This window comes from Pagrus pagrus, assembly GCF_965226575.1.
Source record: "Pagrus pagrus genome assembly, chromosome: 13".
NCBI classification, from domain to species: Eukaryota; Metazoa; Chordata; class Actinopteri; order Spariformes; family Sparidae; genus Pagrus; species Pagrus pagrus.
This window is the reverse complement of record NC_140197.1, coordinates 13,338,898-13,358,603: the sequence shown is the minus strand read 5'-3', so window position 1 is coordinate 13,358,603 and position 19,706 is coordinate 13,338,898. Positions and strand designations below refer to the sequence as shown.

Genomic DNA, 19,706 nt, shown 5'->3' with positions numbered 1-19,706 from the left:
TGTCCTGCAGCCAGATAAAACATGGAACACAAAGAAACGTGGGCACACTGACAGAGACGTAACTCATAACAAGGTACATAAAACATCAAATGACGACAGGAGGCCTACAGTATGTTTAGCCATTACCAAAAATATCTTCAGCCCCCAGCAGTTATGTAGGAAACTAATCATCAGCTGAGTCATCATGAGTGTTTCACAGTTTGTTGGCCTGAGAGATAAAATAATCATGTTAGATCTGGCCTTGGGTTGTCAAGAAGCTCAGACTGCATACAGAGTATGTTACATATCAAACTTTTTAAAGGATGTGTTCACCCAAAATCTAAAATTCTGTCATTATCTACTACAACTAAAGTCGGGTGAAGTTTCATAGTCCACAAAACATTTCTGGAGCTTCACAATAAAACAGTGTTGCAGCGTTCTCTTAAACAACTGAAGTAGATGGGGAATTAAGTTTGTTAACTGGAAGTATAAAAAAAAAAAAAACTGATGAAAACTGATTTGAAAATGGTTAGCAAGCAGCGTCCATGGGTGTAAATATTTTCTTTTCAAATCATTGTGGGATCTCAGGGATTCTGGAGACTTGGATTACATTGGGCGGGCTGTATGGAGCCCATTTAGTTATTTCTGGTTTTTAAAATATTTTTAAAAAAAGTCTACTTCAGTTGTTTAGGAGAACGCTGCAACACTGTTTTGTTGTGAAGCTCCAGAAATGTTTTGTGGACTATGAAACTTCACCTAACTGAACTGTCAATCAGCATGGGAGTGACATCAAAACTGAATTTTCATTTTTGGTTCAACTTATCCTGTAATTTGAAAATATAAGAGCTATTTCGGTGTCTGAAATAGCGGCTTGGAGTGTTATTTAATTCCATTTTACTTACTTTTCCTGCATCATTTACTTACTTACATACTTTAGGAAGAGAGTTTTAGCCGTCTGGTATACCCCAGGATCACATTTTTTAAATGTTGCGGAAGACGATGTTTAAGGCAGGATGTTCCACATATCCCAGAATGCATCTGTGGGTTATGAACTCATAGCATAAGTGATTGTGATGATATAGTTAGAATTGGAGAGTGAGCATTTTTGCTGTTGAATTTCTTGTGTTTGCAGGGTAGTGTGGGCGTACACAGTCTGTCTGTTTCTCCTATGATTTCTTCCAGCATAGCGGAGGTTGAATTGTTTACTGTTATGGTGTGTTTACATTTTTGTGGAATTATCATCGTCAATGTTTAGTCAGTCATTGCAGAAACAGATACACCATCGAACAACAAACCTGTCCAAGAAATACACGGTGCGCCTGCATTCACATTCTGCTCAGATGGTCCCGTTTCTCACGTTGCGACATCGTTCTTTTTCACTTCTGCTTCCGTCGTGAGCTTTTAAATCTTTCGTTAAGCCTTCAGGGTTTCTATGGTTGTGTCTGGAAGCTTCCAGGTGCTCCTAGGATTGAAAAGTGCAGCTGAACGAATAGAAAGCAGTGTGTCGCTCAGAGAGGCAGACGAGCTTCCTGAGAAGAAAAAAAACAAAACATTATTAGTCATTAGAGCTCAGACTGTTCACCACAACAGCTTTTAATCTTTGACTTAATCACATTAAGCTAGGTTACAAAAATCAACCACGTTAAAGCACTGAAACACTTCTGCATCACAATATGGGAAAAAAGGGTATGTTTTCCAGCAGTGACGTTAATTCAAACTGACTCAGTTTCCAGCCTGAACAAGTCCCATGGGGTAGATCAAATGTCGGCTCACCTCTTTCCTGGAGAGAGTTTTCTGACTGCTCTCATGTTTTATTTAACCGATAAATGGAAAATTGTAGTAGCAGTAGAAGTAACACTGTAGTGCCGGTTCCTTGTCTCACCTGCAGGTGGCAGCAGAGGCTTTGCATTAACTTTGCTCTGCGCCTGTCTGCTCAAATACAGCTGTGCTGCAAACTGAGACCATCAGACTTTCCTGATGTTTCGGCTGTAATTGGACGTCACTCTAACCCCATGCTGTGTGCAATAAAACCAGTCAGTGCTGTGGTGCTAAATACGTTAAATTCACATAAATACATTAGGTGTGAGGAATAACCCAGTCCATCACAGTTCATTTTATAACCCAAGTCTGACTACATTTTACTATAAGTGGGTTGATAACCTCATTGTGGCCTACGCACGTCTAAAACTTCAGCTGTGACACATTTAATTTCCAATTAGATCATAAATGTTGACCCAGGAAATGTTTGAAACATTTGAGGGGATTTTCCAACTCGCACAGGAAGGCATCATTATCTCTGTAGAGACATTGAGCAGATATTTTCGCACATCTGAAATCAAACTAACTAAATGTTAACTTTCATTTTGGATCTAAGGAGATAAAAACTATTTCTTCCTGTTTGAAGAAAAAATGGATTTTCAGTTCAGCTGTGAAATAACAAAATGATTGATTCCTCTGGGACTACACAGTGTACTGTATGTAATCAATATACAGGATCTGTATAATGTCGCCCCAAAAAAACAAATACTACAAAAAGCAGAATTTTCCCTTCTTGGTCTTTCGCTGGGTCTCATTCCTCTTTTTCTTCCTCGCTCTCCTGCTCTCTCTTCCTGGTTCCCACGCTCGTAGACTGATCATTAGCTGGGATTTACTGTGGGAAATGATAAGCGAGCAGACTTATCACACAGAGACTGCTACGACAGCAATAAAGGCCCAACCTCACAAGTGCTACATAACAGAGTCGAATAGAATTAAATAGAGCTGAATGGTAGAAACTGTCAAGTAAAAGTACCAGTTAATATTCTTATTTTACACAGTTTAGTCTGTAGTGGAATGTACATGTACTTAAGTAGTGTACTTCAGTATACATTTGAGGTACTTGTACAACTGTATTTGAGTGTTTTTCCAGTATATGCATCTTTATACTTCTACTTCACAATATGTAAGAGTCAAATTTTGTACTTTTTACTCCATTACAGCAAGTTAGTAACTTAAAGGGTAACTCCACCAATTGTACACATTGAAGTGTGTTTATAGGTCTTGGGGAGTACTACTGCATATGTGAAAAAAATCTTGTGAAGCCTTTTGTGGCTCCAGAGGAAGCTGCATGTAACCGGATTAATTGCCTCCAGTGATGTCACTCAGCAGCTAAGATGCATTGTGGGTAATGTGGGCACCAGGTTTTGAAAAGGGAGAAGAATGTGCTCTGGTGCTGCTGTATCAATTTTGATTGTTTGTTTTTAAACCATCCATAATGAGTTGTCCAGTGTTATGTGGTGCTATGCTGGACCAGTTGACTGCTTTGCTAAACCTGGCGCCTACATTACCCACTATGCATCTCAGCCACATCACTGGAGGCAGTTTATCAGATTACATGCAGCTTCCTCTGGAGCCACAAAAGACTATTTTTTGTGGAGCGGAGTGGAGGTGGAGTTACCTTTTAAGTTACTAGTTACTTTGCAGATCACAAATACAAAATATGAATCAATTCATAGATTATAGTATCTGATTATATGGTAAGCTAAAATAATTATTTATTATTATTAAAATTATTAAAATTAGCTTGTAAATATACACCGATCAGGCATAACATTATGATCTCCTGATATTCTGAAGGTTCCCCTTGTGCAGCCAAAACAGCTGTGACCAAGACATGGACTTAAGACCTCTGAGGGTGTCCTGTGGTGTCTGGCACCAGGGCGTTTTATAGTGGATCCTCTGGGTCCTGTATGTTTGGGGGTGGGGCCTCCATGGATCAGACCTGCTCCAGCACGTCTTACAGATGCTCGATCAGATTGGGATCTGGGGAATTTGGAGGCCTGGTCAACACCTTGGGCCCTTTATTGTGTTTCTGGAGCTGTTCCTGAGCAGTGTCTGCGGTGTGTCAGGTTACTTTTACATATGTAGAAGACCTGAATAGTTTACCCACCACTGTTGTTTAGTTTTAAAAAGCACAGAGTTGTATTTCCAACACTTGCACGTTGACATTTGTTGTGGAGAAAATACACGACTGTTGTGTTTTCACCCAGCTGTACAGGCATAAAATGAGGTAATAGGGGATGCAGTACTCATTTTTGTCCATAGGGGTCAGTGTGGAGCCACCACTAGCTTGCTCCCTCATTGCAGTGAGGTGAAAAAAACCCTCCACCACCACAGAGAATGAATTGTAAAACCACTAGGAATTATTCTCCAGCTTAACGTAGCAGGAGCTGGAGGAAATGGCTGCTACACTGACAAATGCATCGGTGCTGAAGACTAGTCTTGGATTTAATCAAAGCAATTGACGTGTGTAAAGTGACACTGTATTGATCACATTTTAGTCACCTCCCTCCCCCTTCACCAGGAGATAAGAGCTCAGGGTAGGTGGCAGCACAGTGCCAGTGGAGATCGAGGATCAACATCTAGTTCAAGGACGCTCCATGCAGTGGGACGTGGGATTGGGGCCTTGGAAGGTGCCCCCTTCCTTTGGTACTGCACATGCTGCCAAATGACTGGAGTATATTCAAGAACTAGTTTGTACGATGTGTCATCTGACCAAAAAAGATGGTCTGAAAACTAGGTAGGAAAGGCAGCCGTCATAGAGAAGTGATAAATCCTGCTTTCTGTTTCACCTTCACAAGGCTGGCCGAAGTCGTGTGACGTTGTGAATGTCGGGCTTTTGCTTTTGTAAAGTTAAAGAAATAGTTGAATGCAGGTTAAGAGTGGGGAGAGGGTGTTCAGATGCATTACGAACACCTGAACAGCACTTCTTATCAGGTCTTAATCCACTCATGATGACTCTGGCTGTCTGTGTTCTGGCTCAAAAGCAAAGTATAAAACATATTAAGCTGCAAAAAGGCCCTTAATAGATTCATTCATTTTAGGTACAGCTTAAAGTCCAGAAGTGGAACATTGAAAAATCTGCCTGTCACATCTTGGAGATTTTTTGGATGGCCCCATCGGGAATTTGAACACTTCACTTTGAACACTAATATCAAAATCTAATGTGTGCATAAATAATTCAGTGATTCGAGATCAGCTATTGGCCACATCTGCTGTAAAGTATGCGAGCACTCAGCTGGCAGGACCAGGATGTAGTTGTGGTTTTTAATACAGCTCCCCTTCACACATCTCCTCCAACCTGCAGAGATTATTTATATTTTTGCTAATCCAAAATGTCCATAATGTGGCAGGAAAAGCCCAGAGCAGAATCTTCTGGAGACACAACAGGTGAAAACATTTTTTTAAGGTTTTGGGCTATTTTGCATCCATAACATGACGTCTTTCAGGCTAATGTGGAGAAAATGTCCAAACATTTAGATGCTTTTTTTTGTTCGGATTTCTGTCAATATCTTGTGTTTTGTCTAGAAATGTATGGAATTGTTTGTTTTTTTCCAGAAATCCCGAAATCTTGACTTCGGTAGCGCTGACTGTTTATCCACCACACCTTTATTCTAGTTTTATTCTCAAAGTTTGTACAGAGGCGTTAATTCATTTATCTCTCATAGCCTGAATATTTTATTTCAAAAATGATTAAGTGTCAGAAAGAGATATCCAAACTTCCCTCAAAATGAAACATGATTTTTTTGCCTTATCCAATGTTTGGATTTGTGTTCTAGAAATGAATACAAGTCAGTGCATATTAAGTTAGATAACGCAGCATGTGCATATTGAAATATACATTTTCAGAAATAATCATCCTTGTGTAGGTAATCAACAGGGGAAGATTCATGGTGACATCTCTGAGTCAAAAATTGTATCCTTACGATTGTATCCTTAGACGACTCAATAGGAATGAACATGCCGCAGGTCATGCTGTAGAAATCAACAACAGGCAACACCTGTAATATCTTAGTGCTTCAATACGTTATTGTGATGGAGGTCGTCTCTCTGTGTGAACCACAGAGGGGAAAATTAAGAGCCAGACAAAATAACAGCAGCATTCCCTGCAGTCATAGTCCTGATGGACTGTGCACCTTCATTAACCTCTCTAGTGTAAGCACAGGTTGACAGCACATGTAGGAACATAGTCGCCAAAATGAACATCAAGTCAGCATCTGTCTATTTGGACTGTTTGCTACCTTAATTTGGTACAGATGTTGGAGATCTTTATCAGAAAAGCAAAAGCCGAACATCTAAATATGCTCGGCATGACTCTCATTCGTGCTTCACCATCCCCACGATGAAATCATCTAGAAAATCTCAATTTTGCAGCGCACATACAGGCGAGTAGGAGTTGGACAGAACATAAGAATCCTACTAAGACTCCGATGAGGCTGTTTCACAGGGGAAAAGGTGCACTGCCAACGCCCACGCTGCTGTGCACATACAGTATTCTGCTGTTACTGCACTCTTATCTCCGCTCTCCCTCCCTGTGGACTCAAATACACGCGTTATCTCTCTCTCTCTCTCACACACACACACACATCTACACACAGACCCTTGCATGCTCTTTGCAATTAGCTCATACTATATGCAAGCAAGAATTTTACACATGCACATCACACACCTGTGCTTGCACAAGGTTCCTCACACACACACAAAAACACACACACACCCTCCTGTATTTACCATCGGGGTCCTGTGAGACTATTTGGCATGCTACCCTCTTTATAGCTCACCTCAACCAGCATTTGATGGTCACTTTAACAGGCATCATCTAATATTTATTGACCTGCTCCGCTGTGGGGTTTAATGCTGGCCGTTGGGTCTGCGCTGTGGTTAACCTCTTGCAGCTTAGCGTAGCATAGCGCTTTAACAGCATGGAAACCTCATTTCTCTGACTTCTTGAGGTTCCCTCACGCTGCGAGCTCGCTGGGAGGCTCTCCTTTCAGTCATGGTTTGAAAGGATGCCACACGCTCCCCGCAGCTCCGAGAGCTTTGCACCTCGGCTGTTAATTGTTAAAAGCATTTTTGACTTTTATTGTAAAAGAGTGCAACAGCTGTTTGACCCATGTTTCAGGCGGAGGGACCAGCTTTAAACGTGACATCATTTTGCTATACTAAACATGTCGTCTCCATAAGCTCTTTGTCATCTGTGAAGGACAATCCACTCGCTTCTCATTTAATATGAAATTCAAACTGTTTCTTCGTTTGCTCTTCGCCCGTCAGACTACCAGAGAAGAGACACTAAACATTAAAGTGCAGCGTCATTTGCCATCACCCACTATAATAACCTTTATTTTGCTCGCCCCACCCCACACTGTGTCTGTGTTGTGCTAATGATGCAGGGTGACAAGAGGTCTGATCTGAACCTCAGATTTTCATCACAATAGAACTCAATGTGAAAAGGACCCCAGACAGGACGAACTAGATTCAAAACAGACCTAAAATAGACCAGATTATGGTTACGTTTAAAGAGATCAGGGTTAGGGAACCAGAGAGTCTGCTCAGATTGGGTTTTGTGCTGCATTCACAGGGATTCAGGTTGTTTACAGAGAATAGAATAAAATATATCAAATACAATTATTTTGTCTAGTATTTTATGTAATTATTGTAGTAATAGCTGGATCACCCATGTTTTCTGCAGTACATCCGTTTGTAAATCCTGCTGCAGAGTATAGCAAATGTTAGAATGGCAATGTCGTTCACCGGTAATGTTTCTACTTCTCTGCTAGCTTCACCTAATTTTACCATCCTGCTCCCATGATATCCCATTTGCAGTCTACCATCTGTCTGAATCCACATGAATGCAGCATCAGACATATTGCAGGCATTCTCCTTCCTTCCACTATAGCGTTTTCATAGTGTTTTCCCCTTCGCTAATGGAAACAATAACGATAACCTGAGCGAGCAACCTTCCCACTGCAATGGCAGTTATCCTAACCCTAACCTGGCTGCTAACAGTGTGAAGTAGGGGTGTATTTTAAAACAAAGATTTATCAAAATGAGCGTTCGATATCGACAATTTCGATAATTTAAATACAGTATCGATGATACTGTTTTAGAGATCCTTTATTGATGAGAAGAGGGTTCACTTGTAGAGGAAAAACTGAACTGAACTAAATTGATAACATTGCCAAAGATCCTTGATTAATTTCCTTGAGAAGATGGTTTACTCTGGACAGTTTTGAGACACTAAACAACAAGGATGGTATTTTTTTGTTGAACTCTTGGAATCTTTGTTTTTGGTGAATATTATTTCATCTTGTTTAACCCTAATCTGCAAATACTGTAGCACCAGGTTAAAGTAAAGCTGTTGTTGTGAAATATCCCTATCTTTTTAAAGAAGAATGTGAAAATGTAACCATTGTCAGAGCATAAAAGTATAATAATAGCATAGCTGTATCCCAGCCTTTGTGCCACCCAAGACAATCATGATTGGGTTAAATAGATACAAACAATCCAGAGCATTTTCCCCCTTATAGCATAATGATAATGGTTGAAGCCAGACCTTTCTCCAACGCTGGAACGTTGGTCTGGCCGGAAAAGACTAGGCATAATGAGACTCTGGCCACTACCCATTTAGACTGACACGACTCTCGGGTCAGGTAGGTCTCACTGAGGTTCTAAAGTATTCGATATGGTCCGGTGAATGAGTAACATGTCAGACCGTGTGGCTCCATGTTTTTGTTTGTTTGTAACAAAGCAGTGTGACCTAATTCTGACCCAGTAAATTGAGGTATCATGAGACATATTTTTAGGTTTCACATTTGTAGAAGGATCTTTGTGCGGTGTGTGGGGCCAGATCAGATTTTAAGTGTTCTTAAAAGGTAATGAATAAGTAATGTCACCTCTCTGGCAGGGGGAAGCCTGAGCTGGTGTGTGCAGCCGAGAGAAACAAACTTGAAGCAGTGAGTTGGTCATGAGCAGCTCTCATGAATCAAAGTCCTGCTCAGGTATTATCCAGGGTCGCCCCCCTGTTTGAGTATTGAACGAAGAAAGATTGGAAACTGAAACGTTTTACTGTGTTTTATATTTTTGCATGATGTGACCTGACACAGAAAGTCACAGCGCTGCACATCCTCCCTCTATCATAGCTTCCTCTGCCATTCTTCTGCTTGTCATTTTCCACAGAACACAATTATTCAGCTACATCAGCGAAGTACTTTGTGCCGTGTGTGTGTTTGTATGGGGGATTGGGGGATTCTTGTGTGTGTGTTTATGTGTGTTCTTGAGTGCTTCCCCAGCGAGCTGCCTAAGACACGGCAGCACCCGCCCTGCTTCTGGTAATTGGATGTGACCTCACAACTTGACCAGCAACAATAATTGTGCACACACACACACACAAATTCACACACACTCCAATCGCAGGGGATTTTACGCCACTGGAATACAATTACAGGCCAATAACAGACGGCCACAAAGGAAGGATTAGTGTTGGAACTGGCAACCTTCATGTGTCTACATGGTCATTACAGACGGATCTGGCAACCTCAAGGCGTTAACCCCCAATACGACTCTCAGGGTTCATGTGTATGCATGTGTGTGTGTGTTTGTGTGTGTACCTCAAGTTTAGATAGGCTAATTTAATTTGTTGGTGTCGGGAGAGTTTTGTTGTTATGTAGATTACTGACAGGAAGTTTTCTCCAGATTCAGCTCACACATATACACATAAGAAATAACTGAGCTGCTAAATACGAGAAGTTAGTGGTGGTTTCTAAATAAAAGTCATGCTGCGAAGCACAATGAGGGTGTTTTTGAACCACCAACTGTAATATGGACGGAGCTTCCAGGTCTGAGAAGTGAAGCCAGTGCAGAAATCCCTTGAACCTCTTTTCTTCTAAGCTGGCTGGCTTCAAAAAAAGTTGTATGTAAGCTTATGAGAAAATGACCCAACTTCTCACTTGAGTTATTACCTCAGTAAACGGTTTCCTAATGAGTTTATGGTCTCAATTCTTAGTTTTAAGTCATGTTCAACACAGCGTGATGTTCATTTAGTAAATTTTGGTCCCATGTAGATTAAAATCAACATTTGAGTAATCACTAGGGTGTGGATACCTTGCGATTGACAAGTCACTTCCACTGTATGTCCTCAGGTTCTCAATCAGATCCAATAAAGAATTCCAACCTCTCGTAAATATGGTAAATTCTTGCTCAATGGCAGTAGTCTCAAACTCGAGGTTATGTCTAGTTGGTAACCCCAGATATCTCACAAGAGTGACAATTTTAACCCGAATAATCATCTTTCTCGCCCCATTTATGTGATTTTGTGCCAAAATGTAACCACATCTTAACCACACATTTTAAGACTTAATTGGTTTGTATAATGTGCTCAATAAAGAAAGAACAAATCTAGCAAGAGTTTCGCAAATTACCGTGTAGCATTTAGCTAAACTTGAGGCTTCACAACAGAAGTCCACAAACCAGTGAGTGACGTCATGGTGGGTTTACACTTGATTTAAACTCACCTGCCATTTCCTTTATACCTGAGAAAGAAATGTGTTACATTATTATTGTTTTCATTACTTTGAATTTGTTACTTTTATAAGCTACAATACTGCAAGATTTTAATATAAATCATGGTTCTCTTTGTTTCTGTACCATGTGATTCTGCTTGTGTCACAATATGGATACCAGTCTTTATTCCCTAATGGACATTTTTAAATTGTAACTCATGATTTTGTTTACTATAAAAACCTATATGGCTTATTAAAAAATCAGACTGATTGTAACCGATACTTATCTAATCCCTCATCTTCTCCCTCTGCTTCCCCATCTCCTCACCCTCTTTCTGTCATGTCCACCCACAGTCGGGGAGGGCAGGAATCTGGTTCCTATGGACCCGAACGGTCTGTCAGACCCCTACGTGAAGCTCAAACTGATCCCAGATCCCCGCAGCGAGAGCAAACAGAAGACCAAGACCATAAAGTGCTGCCTCAACCCCACCTGGAATGAGACTTTTAAATTGTAAGGCTGCTGATTTCTTATTTATGTATGTTGTTTGTCTGTTTTTCCCCTTGCTCTCTTCTCCTCCATTAAGTCTTTTCCCCATTTGATCTCCGTCTCTTCATCTCTCTCTCACTCAGTGCACTGTTTCATCACATTATGCTCGGCTTTCCAAGCGTGTGTAACCGCTGGCGCTCAGAAAAAAAACATCTGGCTCCTTTTATTCATCAAACCTTGCTTTTGGGGTCTTTTCCCACAGTTGGCTCCAGTTACATCCTTAATAAGCTACATCACAGTGTGCATGGGAGAGGATTTGCATTTTCAGGCATCTGTGTGCAGATGTTCAGTTTGAAAGAGTTTTTTTTTTTTTGCACCTGCCCAATAAATCAAAATGAGAGATGACAGAAGAGTTTTAATAAACTGCTGCAAACATGTTGTCTCAATGTAATGCAAATGTGGTGTATCTGACTATCAGTAGAAGTGTATTAGGCCACAAACTGCTACAGCAGTACATGAATGGAAATAAAACTGCTTTCATGTGGCTTTAAAAGTCAATAACTTAACAACAAATGGTCAAATATTTTAAAAAGCGCCTATAGGTATCTCTCTCAGCTATCACCCAACTGTTGATTGTCCCTGCTTCTCTCGCAGCCACCTGAAGGAGTACGATAAGGACCGCCGTCTGTCGGTGGAGGTGTGGGACTGGGACCTGACCAGCCGCAACGACTTCATGGGATCCCTGTCCTTCGGCATCTCAGAGCTCCAGAAACTAGGAGTGGATGGATGGTGAGATTAAAGGAGGGATGGATGGAGGGATGGAGGGAGGGAGGGAGGGAGGGAGGGAGGAGGTGGAGAGACATGAAGCAAAGAAACAGCACAGGTAGAGGAGGAGGGAGAGCGAAGGTGACCTTGTTCATTACTGCACTGTTGGAGAAATACTTTAGTTGGTGCTCTTCTTTTTATTCTGGTGATACTTAGTGCCAAGGCATCTCCACCCTGTCTCTTTATCTCTTTTTCTTTATCTCCCCACCTCCCTCCCTCCCTCCCTCTGGTTCAGTCTCTATATCTCTCTGTCTCCCTCTCTTTTTGCTGACGCTGCTCTGTCAGGGTTTTTAATGAGATGCCAGCGTTTGAGGTGGAATGGTGGAGGTGCGAGAGAGATGCCATTAAAAAGGATGATATTCAGAGCAGGAGGAACCTGTGCAAGAGTGTATTTTGTGTGTGCCAGAGGGAGGAACAGAGTGAAAGTGACATGAACATAACAGCTGAGGTTTAAAGCTACGATCCTGTATGTTTCTACATGTTACTTTCTTCTGTTGGAAGTGTTTGAGTTGAGTCTGTGACTTAATCTTAAACTTTAGCGCTTAAAAATGTCCTTCACTGAAAACCTGCTTTGGTTCATTTTTTAATTTCCTATGATATTTATTGTTTAGTCAGACAAGGTGATGTAGCATAACCTGAGCTACTTCATTACTATCAGAGTTTATTAAGTTATGGACGACAATACGTTTTCTCTGAGGAAAAATAGAGCCTTCTGTTTAAAAGAGATGAAAGTAGCGAATATGATTGGCCTCTGACACACCCACCGATAATATATGATAATGTGTGCTTTCGGATTCCACCCCATTTCCAAGTGCACCAGGCGAGACTGGCCTGGGGATTGCTGAAAGGCAAAAATGTTGCAAGGAGGCTCCATTATAGCAAATTATTATATTTAATATAAAAGTAATAATCATATCATATTTGAAACAAACTTCTGGCACTTGAAGTTTAAGTAGTGAGAACACAGCTGCTTGGTGGCATCTAGATGCCAACAATATAGCTAGCGGGTGAGATAATGCAGGAAATGCAAAAGCATAATAACAGAGGAGGCTGTTGGGAATCAACATTATAATCAACATTTCCCTCAGGCATAATATTAAAAAGAAATACACCCTACAATTAAAATTACTATACTATTACTATTACTAAAAATATTAATGTCACAACTTATAAATTCTGAACTTTCAAAAAAAAATCCACCTCCAAAGTCATAAATACCTCAAGAAAGGGACTCCTCTATAAATGTGAACCATATGTGTGACTGCCTGAGATTGCTAAATGAGTCAGTGTAAACTGACAATAAAGTTGTATGGTATGGTATGGTATTGTACGGTATGGTATGGTATGGTACGCATGGTATGGTATTGTATGGTATGGTATGGTATCGTTTCGTATCGTATCATATCGTATCGTATCGTATCGTATCGTATCGTATCGTATCGTATCATACCGCACCGTGCGTGTATCACACTGTATTGTATTTGAAGCCATCATGACTGGATGCCTTCCTCTAATTTAGGCCTAAACTTGCAGTGTACACTTTGACTAAACACTTTGGAATGTGAACAAAATCATTCCTAAAGTATTCACATTTGTTACAATATGTGTTGTGTATCTTGTTACATACTTGACAAAACTTGCAGACACTTTAAAGTGAAAATGTCTGATTGATCAGGTTGTTAAGCTCCGTCTCAGGATGATAGATTGTCAACAGCAGCGGCATAAAAGCCTTTTAAAATGGTTGTTGTGTGTTGACGGCACAGCCCACATACAGCGATGACTATTTAGCGCCAAACAAGCCAATTAACTGAAATAATTAAAACAGCGTGTTGTGGATAAAAATTGTCACATCCAACATGAGTCACAGTTGTAAACAGGATCAACTGTGCAAAAGTCAAAAGTTTAGCTCTGTGTCACTCAAGCATAATCACAATGTTATTTACTATTAATATGGTTGTGATTCTGGAGGTATGAGGTTGTGGTGTAATGAAGCCAATGTGAAAAATTGTATTTTATTGATTTTGTTAAAGGATATGCATCTCAGCTGTGTTTTGGGCCCATCTCTGTCAGGCTTTGCTAGATCACCATGAAGGAGAGTAAATGACTAAATAATCAGCCGATTATTCTTCGAATGGGTTCACTAACCGTCAGCGGCTTCAGCTAATGGCAGCAGTTAAACGCTTAAATTGTATAAACTAATTGTGAATTGATTTGACTGGAAATATTCTCTCTCTTCAGGTTTAAGCTGCTCTCCCAGGAAGAAGGCGAGTACTTCAATGTTCCCGTCGCTCCGGAGGGGGAGGAGGGCAACGAGGAGCTACGGCAGAAATTTGAGGTGTGTATGTGCGTGCGCATTTGTACAATTACGCCTTTTTGTGTTTTTATGTGGAAGCGTTTGCCAATATGTGTCTTCAAATGTGTCGGTATGGTATGCTTGTGAATGTGTGTGTGCGCACAGTGCATCTGTGTGTGTCCGAGTGAGAGCCTCTCTGGGAGAGCTGTTAGCAGTTGGCAGGCACACTTATAGTACCATCCGGTCTGGCACACTGCAGGTCCAGACGTGTGTGTGTGTGTGTGTGTGTGTGTGTGTGTGTGTGTGTGTGTGTGTGTGTCTGACCAGTAGGCCCACTCATTAACACATTTGGCAGTGAAGAGGGTAACCCTTCTCTGTGCCTTTCCTCTTTTTTCTTCTCTTTTCCGCTTCTCCTTCTGTGTTTCTGACATTAGGGCCACAACACATCAGAGTCATTCTGAAAAGTGTTGATCAGAGAGTTAAGTGGAGCAGTTTGGGGACCATTTCACCTTTTGTTTTCTCACCTGTCCCTGCTTCAGCACTAGTTGTAGTTGGAGGATCACCAGCAGATGGTTAGCTTAGTTTAGCACATGAACTGGAAACAGTGCAGAAAAGCTAACCTAGCTCTGTCCACAGGTAACAACATCCGCCTGCATTACTAATTTTCATGTTGTGTCTTGTATGTTTACTCATACACATTGAGTTTTAGTACTCAGTATGCTGGTAAGCTAATTATGTTATCGTCCTCCTGTTTACAGTCTTTGTCCTTGGTTAGCTAACAAGCTGCTGGTTGAAGCTTCATATTCACTGTATAGACCAGGCCGTCCTTACCATAAAAATGGCTGTATTGTCTGCAAACAGCTTGGTTTTAATGGGACCAAAGGAGGACATCTGGTGATATAGTATAAGAGCCACAGGTTGGGCTTTTCCACTGCCACATTTCAAGTCAAACCAAGCTGCGCAGATTTGCTTTTCCATCACCAGTTTTATAGCACCGAGTTGGACGGGATGGACCAGCCAATCCATGACTACCCCCAAATGAGCCTGTCCTGAGACTCAACTCATGTCTGTGCAGGAAACCTGAGAGAAAGGTGTTTTTAGTTTAGTTTCTCTTCAGTGTCCCTGTTGGTACTTTCAGTTCCATTTTACTGTCTCATCATTTTTGCCTTCAGCTGTTTCTCGAGTTGTGTTAAGTTACTGCCGGAGTTTTATGTCCAAAATGACATCAGTGCACTGAAACAGTAAACTTTTACATTTTTTTCATTAAAAATGACCCCAAGCATCTTTTTCTGCATTAGGTTTTCTGAAAAAAAGTTTTCGTCTCATATCAGATAACATATACACTGCTAGGCCCAATGTCTGCCCATAATATCGGCCCACTGAGGTATCGGTCGGGCTGTAGTTGCGGTCAAATTCAGGTTGTAGAGAAGTGTTGTGAGACAAGATTATTTTCATTGTTAAATGTGTGTTCAGTTTAGAGTCTGGATGTTGTTTTTACAGGGTGGTATTGTAGCTTTCTCTCCTCCATGTCTTCATTGTGCTTCCCTCTCTCTCCTTCACTTATCTCTTTTGTCCTCCGTCACCTTCAGTGCCCCCCTGTGTGTCTCTCTGTCTTTATCTGTTTTTTCCTCTCTCCATCTCCTCAAGGTCATGGTCCTCAGACGTTCACTGAGACACAATCTCGGGGGGCCAGCTATCACATGCGAGCGCACACACACACACACACACTCATGTAGGCAACTCCTAGGGTGAAGCTCTCAGAGAGATGGCAGAGAGAAAGGAAGACACAGACAGAGGGAGATTTCACTTTGGTAACATGACCTGGCTGCCTCCATTCACCCCATCCACAATCACACAAACACACAAGAGTCATAGTAATGAATAATGCATGTTGTACACGTATACACAGTCAAACTCCAAATGTCATTCACTGGGAGTTAAGAAGCAGAAAGCTAGTTTTGTTATGAAGTTTTTCTCATTCAGAGCTGATATACATTTCAGTTTAATAAATCTTTATTGGCATGAACTGTTGATCAAATTGCCAAAGCACATAAAAACAACAGTAAGAAAACAATACATACAATGATTTATTTTGTCACTATTTCTTGCTCTTTCTTTGTCCCCTTCTTTCTCCGTCCCCTCATACTCCTATAGTCCGTAGTTTTCATTCTTACTTTTTTCTTTGTCCATTTCATCTCATTTCTGTCTTACTTTCGTTGAGAGAGAGAAGTCGGTCTAAGAAAATACATTTTTACAGTTAAAATTGGGTGCAAGTGCAATATGTAAGAACTGTAGTTGAAAGCATTAAAAAATGAATTAAAATTATTAACAGAATGTGCAAAAATAATAGTTTTGACGCTATGACATCTATGTATAGTGTTGCACAGATATCTACTGATTATAGCACGCTAAATAGCTAGCTCTTCCCAGTCCAAAGCTCCTGTGGTAGCAGTATACAGTTCCCTGGTCCCAGAGCTCCCAGTCAGGACTGCTATCAGTGAGCAGCAGTTAGCGATTACTCTGGTGATATTCTGCCCTGTATGTTTTTTGGTCGATTGTTGGCGTGTTAATTACTTCAATTAATTTACGTAAACACGTAGCGGGTCCTCTCCATCCCAATGCTGTGTGTCCTGCATAAGGCATATTTGAGTTCATCAGGAGGAAAGTACCAAGTGCTAATGGGAGTGTTTTCAGAGCACCCCTGTTTCACAGGTAACAGTGTGTCTTCAGAGCACCCCCCTTGGTTTCACTATTTTGGATTAGCCCAACCCACTACAGACAACAGATTGAAGAAGTACTAGACGGCCAAGGTCCGGTGGTTTTTATTTATTTATTTTTAAGCATTTCATTTACAGTCATTCCTATTCTACCATGTCAGACATCAGCAGTGTGGCAGCATTTTATAAAAATAGAAAATGGAAAAAAAAGTCGAATGCAAAGTTAGCAAACAACAGTTTGTATAGGCTATCACAGCTCGACTACAAACATGGCATATCACCTAAAAATGGTAAGCTGACTTGTCTGCGTTAGATTGCTCCGTCCGTTTCAAGTATATGAACATATCAGAATTGGCACATTTCAATGTTTTAGTCTAATAATCAGGCGCACCCGCCAGCAACGGCAGCAGCCCCTAGTTCGTGTCTCAGCTTTTCAATTTCCCGGCTTCGGTCGACCAAGGTTTTCTTTGGTTGAGTACAGCCCTAATGTTTTGAGTATGAACACAGGGGGCAAATTCTTACATATTGCACCTTTAAAGTTGAAGTTTTAACATGTTCTTACATGTTTTCTACCACACAAAGGCTGCATTATGACAATAACTGGAATGAGCCAATTCATAATGAATTGTACAGATGCATTTATTATATTATTGATAAATTACACATTATTATATTATCATATTAACCTTGCAGTGTACACGTCTGTTTCCCATCCGTTGCCCCATGGAATTGAATTACATTTCCACCATCAATTAACTACGTGAATACTCTTTATCCAAAAAAGCAAAAACCACCTCGAGTCGGTGTCTGTGAATCAGATTTTGCTGCTGCCATTCATTCTTTTTTCCGACTGTTCATAATGTGTGGACACATGGCTGTATACAGAGAGACAGACAGAGAGAGCAGCATTCATCTCTAAAGGCTCTGAGAGTGTTGCCTTCAGCATGCTCTGCTGCTCACAAATACCTCGGCTGCTCCTCTGTGTGTGTTTGTGTGTGTGTCAGAACAGATGGAGACGGATAGAGCCTTTTATCCATTGATGAGTTGAGAATCGTATGGGTTGCACCACTCGCGCACACACACTCACACAACACACACAAACAGTGCAGGGAGCGGCAGAGTACTTGGATGCTTCACTCTGACAATTTTCAAGACAAGGCGAGCAGAGAAATGACTGCACAAGAACCGAAGGAGTGCAGAGAGCCTCAATGTGGATCAGCAATTTGAGATAAGATATAATAAGATGTACTCATCCTGCACCTCTGTCTCTGAGAGTGTAGGCATTTTGTTAATGTCTTAAGACCGTCCTTTAAATTGAAGCATGGCTTAACAAAGTGGAGGGTAAGATTATAATTAGATTAGATTTTTAAGATTATAAAAGTTTCTTACGGCAGAGACAGGACGAGAGAACGAGACAAGGTCGTGGCAGAGACGGAAAGAGAGTTGGAAATGAAACGGAGTGAATAGAGAAAAGAGACAGGGAAGTGACAGACATGAATAAATGGAGAGTCAGAGACACAGGCCAAATTTATAAAGATGAAGTAGAAATGAATTTTATATAAAAGAAAGATGGTACAAAAACTTTCAGTGTGAGTGGGAGAGAGTCGTTGAAGGACAGAAACAAGGGAAGTGGTGACAGTCATGATTGAATAGAGTGGCAGACTCACAGGGAGGCCATATTTGTTATGGAAAGTGTGAAGTGGAGTGTAAAGTGCCTACATGGAATAAATGAAACAGAATGAAGCAAAAGGCTAAAAAAAACTTTCCTTTTTAACATAGTTATCAATTCCTCTCCTGTCTCTCCAGCAAAAGTGCTCTCTGTGATATTAAAATACCCCAATTTTTTTAAGTAGAGGCTGTGAATCTTTATGGGGACTTTAAAGCCTGCATTTATTTATATTACCTTTGAATTGTGAAAAATGTAGTTGTACTTAAAATATCAATGTAAAGTCAAGCTTCTCATATTTTTGTTCATTTTAGTGTCGGCAGTGAAATTGGATGACCTTTCTCCCATCATCCTAAATATGGCAGTATTTTAGTAACTCGATTGGCATATTTAGCATTTTTTTGTGTTTCTGTTTTTGATGTCTGCTTTTGTGTCGCCTCCGTCACCATCAATCACACCATCCTCCTCTCCCACTTTGAGTTCTGCTTCAGTATCCCTGGCACTGCCCTGTAGTGGTTCAAATCGTACCTCCCTGACCGCCACCAGTTCATTAGTTTCAATAAATCCAACTCTAAGACAGCCCCAGTTTCTCATGGTGTCCCTCAAGGTTCTATGCTCATTCTCCTCTACTTCATCTTCTACATGCTTCCCCTTGGTCACATTATATGCCACTATAGCCTCCATTTTCAATGTTATGCCGATGACACCAAGCTCTATATCTTCAGCAAATCTATTGCTGCTAGCGAACACCCACACAAACTGCCTTATGGATATAAAATCCTGGCAGTGACAGTGGCCCCCCTCTTCATCCTCTACATGTTTTGCCTTGGTTGCATTATACGCCACTATGGCTTCCTTTTTCAATGTTATGCCAACGGTGCCTGGCTCTACTTCTCCACCAAATCCATTACTGGTACCACTCTCACAAACTGCCTATAAGACTTTCATCTGCCCCAAAACTTTCCTCCAATCCTTCCAAGGCTTTTAATTTTGCCCTCTGCATCGATGGCTTTACTGTTACTGCTTCCACACACATTCGTAACCTTGTCTCTGCTGTTTCCGTTTTTATGCTGACATTTCCTCCTACTGTTTCTGTCACAACAGCTACCACCCACATGTTTTGTGCTCAAAACCTATTAAGTGTCAGTTATGAAATGAAGCTGGTTGCAGGTTCCAATCCCAGGAACAATGTGGTTGGAGAAAGTGAAAAAATAAATCTCTTTTTAAAGGCCCTGCATGACCAGCTGCTCCATTCAACATTGTAAAAGGTGCCTTATGTAAGCATTTACGTCTAAAACGTTCAAAAATTTGAAATAAAGAAATAACAGTTCTGACACTGTGTCAGAGAAACCTTATATATAGTGTTGCAGCTGTCTCACAGCTGTCCAAAGCTCCTGTGCCAGCGGTGTAATATGCTGTGATA

The 19,706-nt window shown here is 40.9% G+C and overlaps 1 protein-coding gene across 2 annotated transcripts in view; it reads left to right on the top strand.

Annotated features, from left to right (window-relative positions):
- The window catches only part of LOC311267697 (protein kinase C beta type-like), a 113,377-nt gene that overhangs the window by 52,289 nt on the left and 41,382 nt on the right, over positions 1–19,706 (top strand). For both annotated transcript variants that reach the window (XM_084370917.1, XM_084370916.1), the window contains exons 6-8: positions 10,650–10,806; positions 11,437–11,571; positions 13,846–13,942. In XM_084370917.1, the coding sequence (XP_084227043.1) occupies positions 10,650–10,806; positions 11,437–11,571; positions 13,846–13,942 (389 nt within the window). The remainder of the gene's footprint in view (positions 1–10,649; positions 10,807–11,436; positions 11,572–13,845; positions 13,943–19,706) is intronic.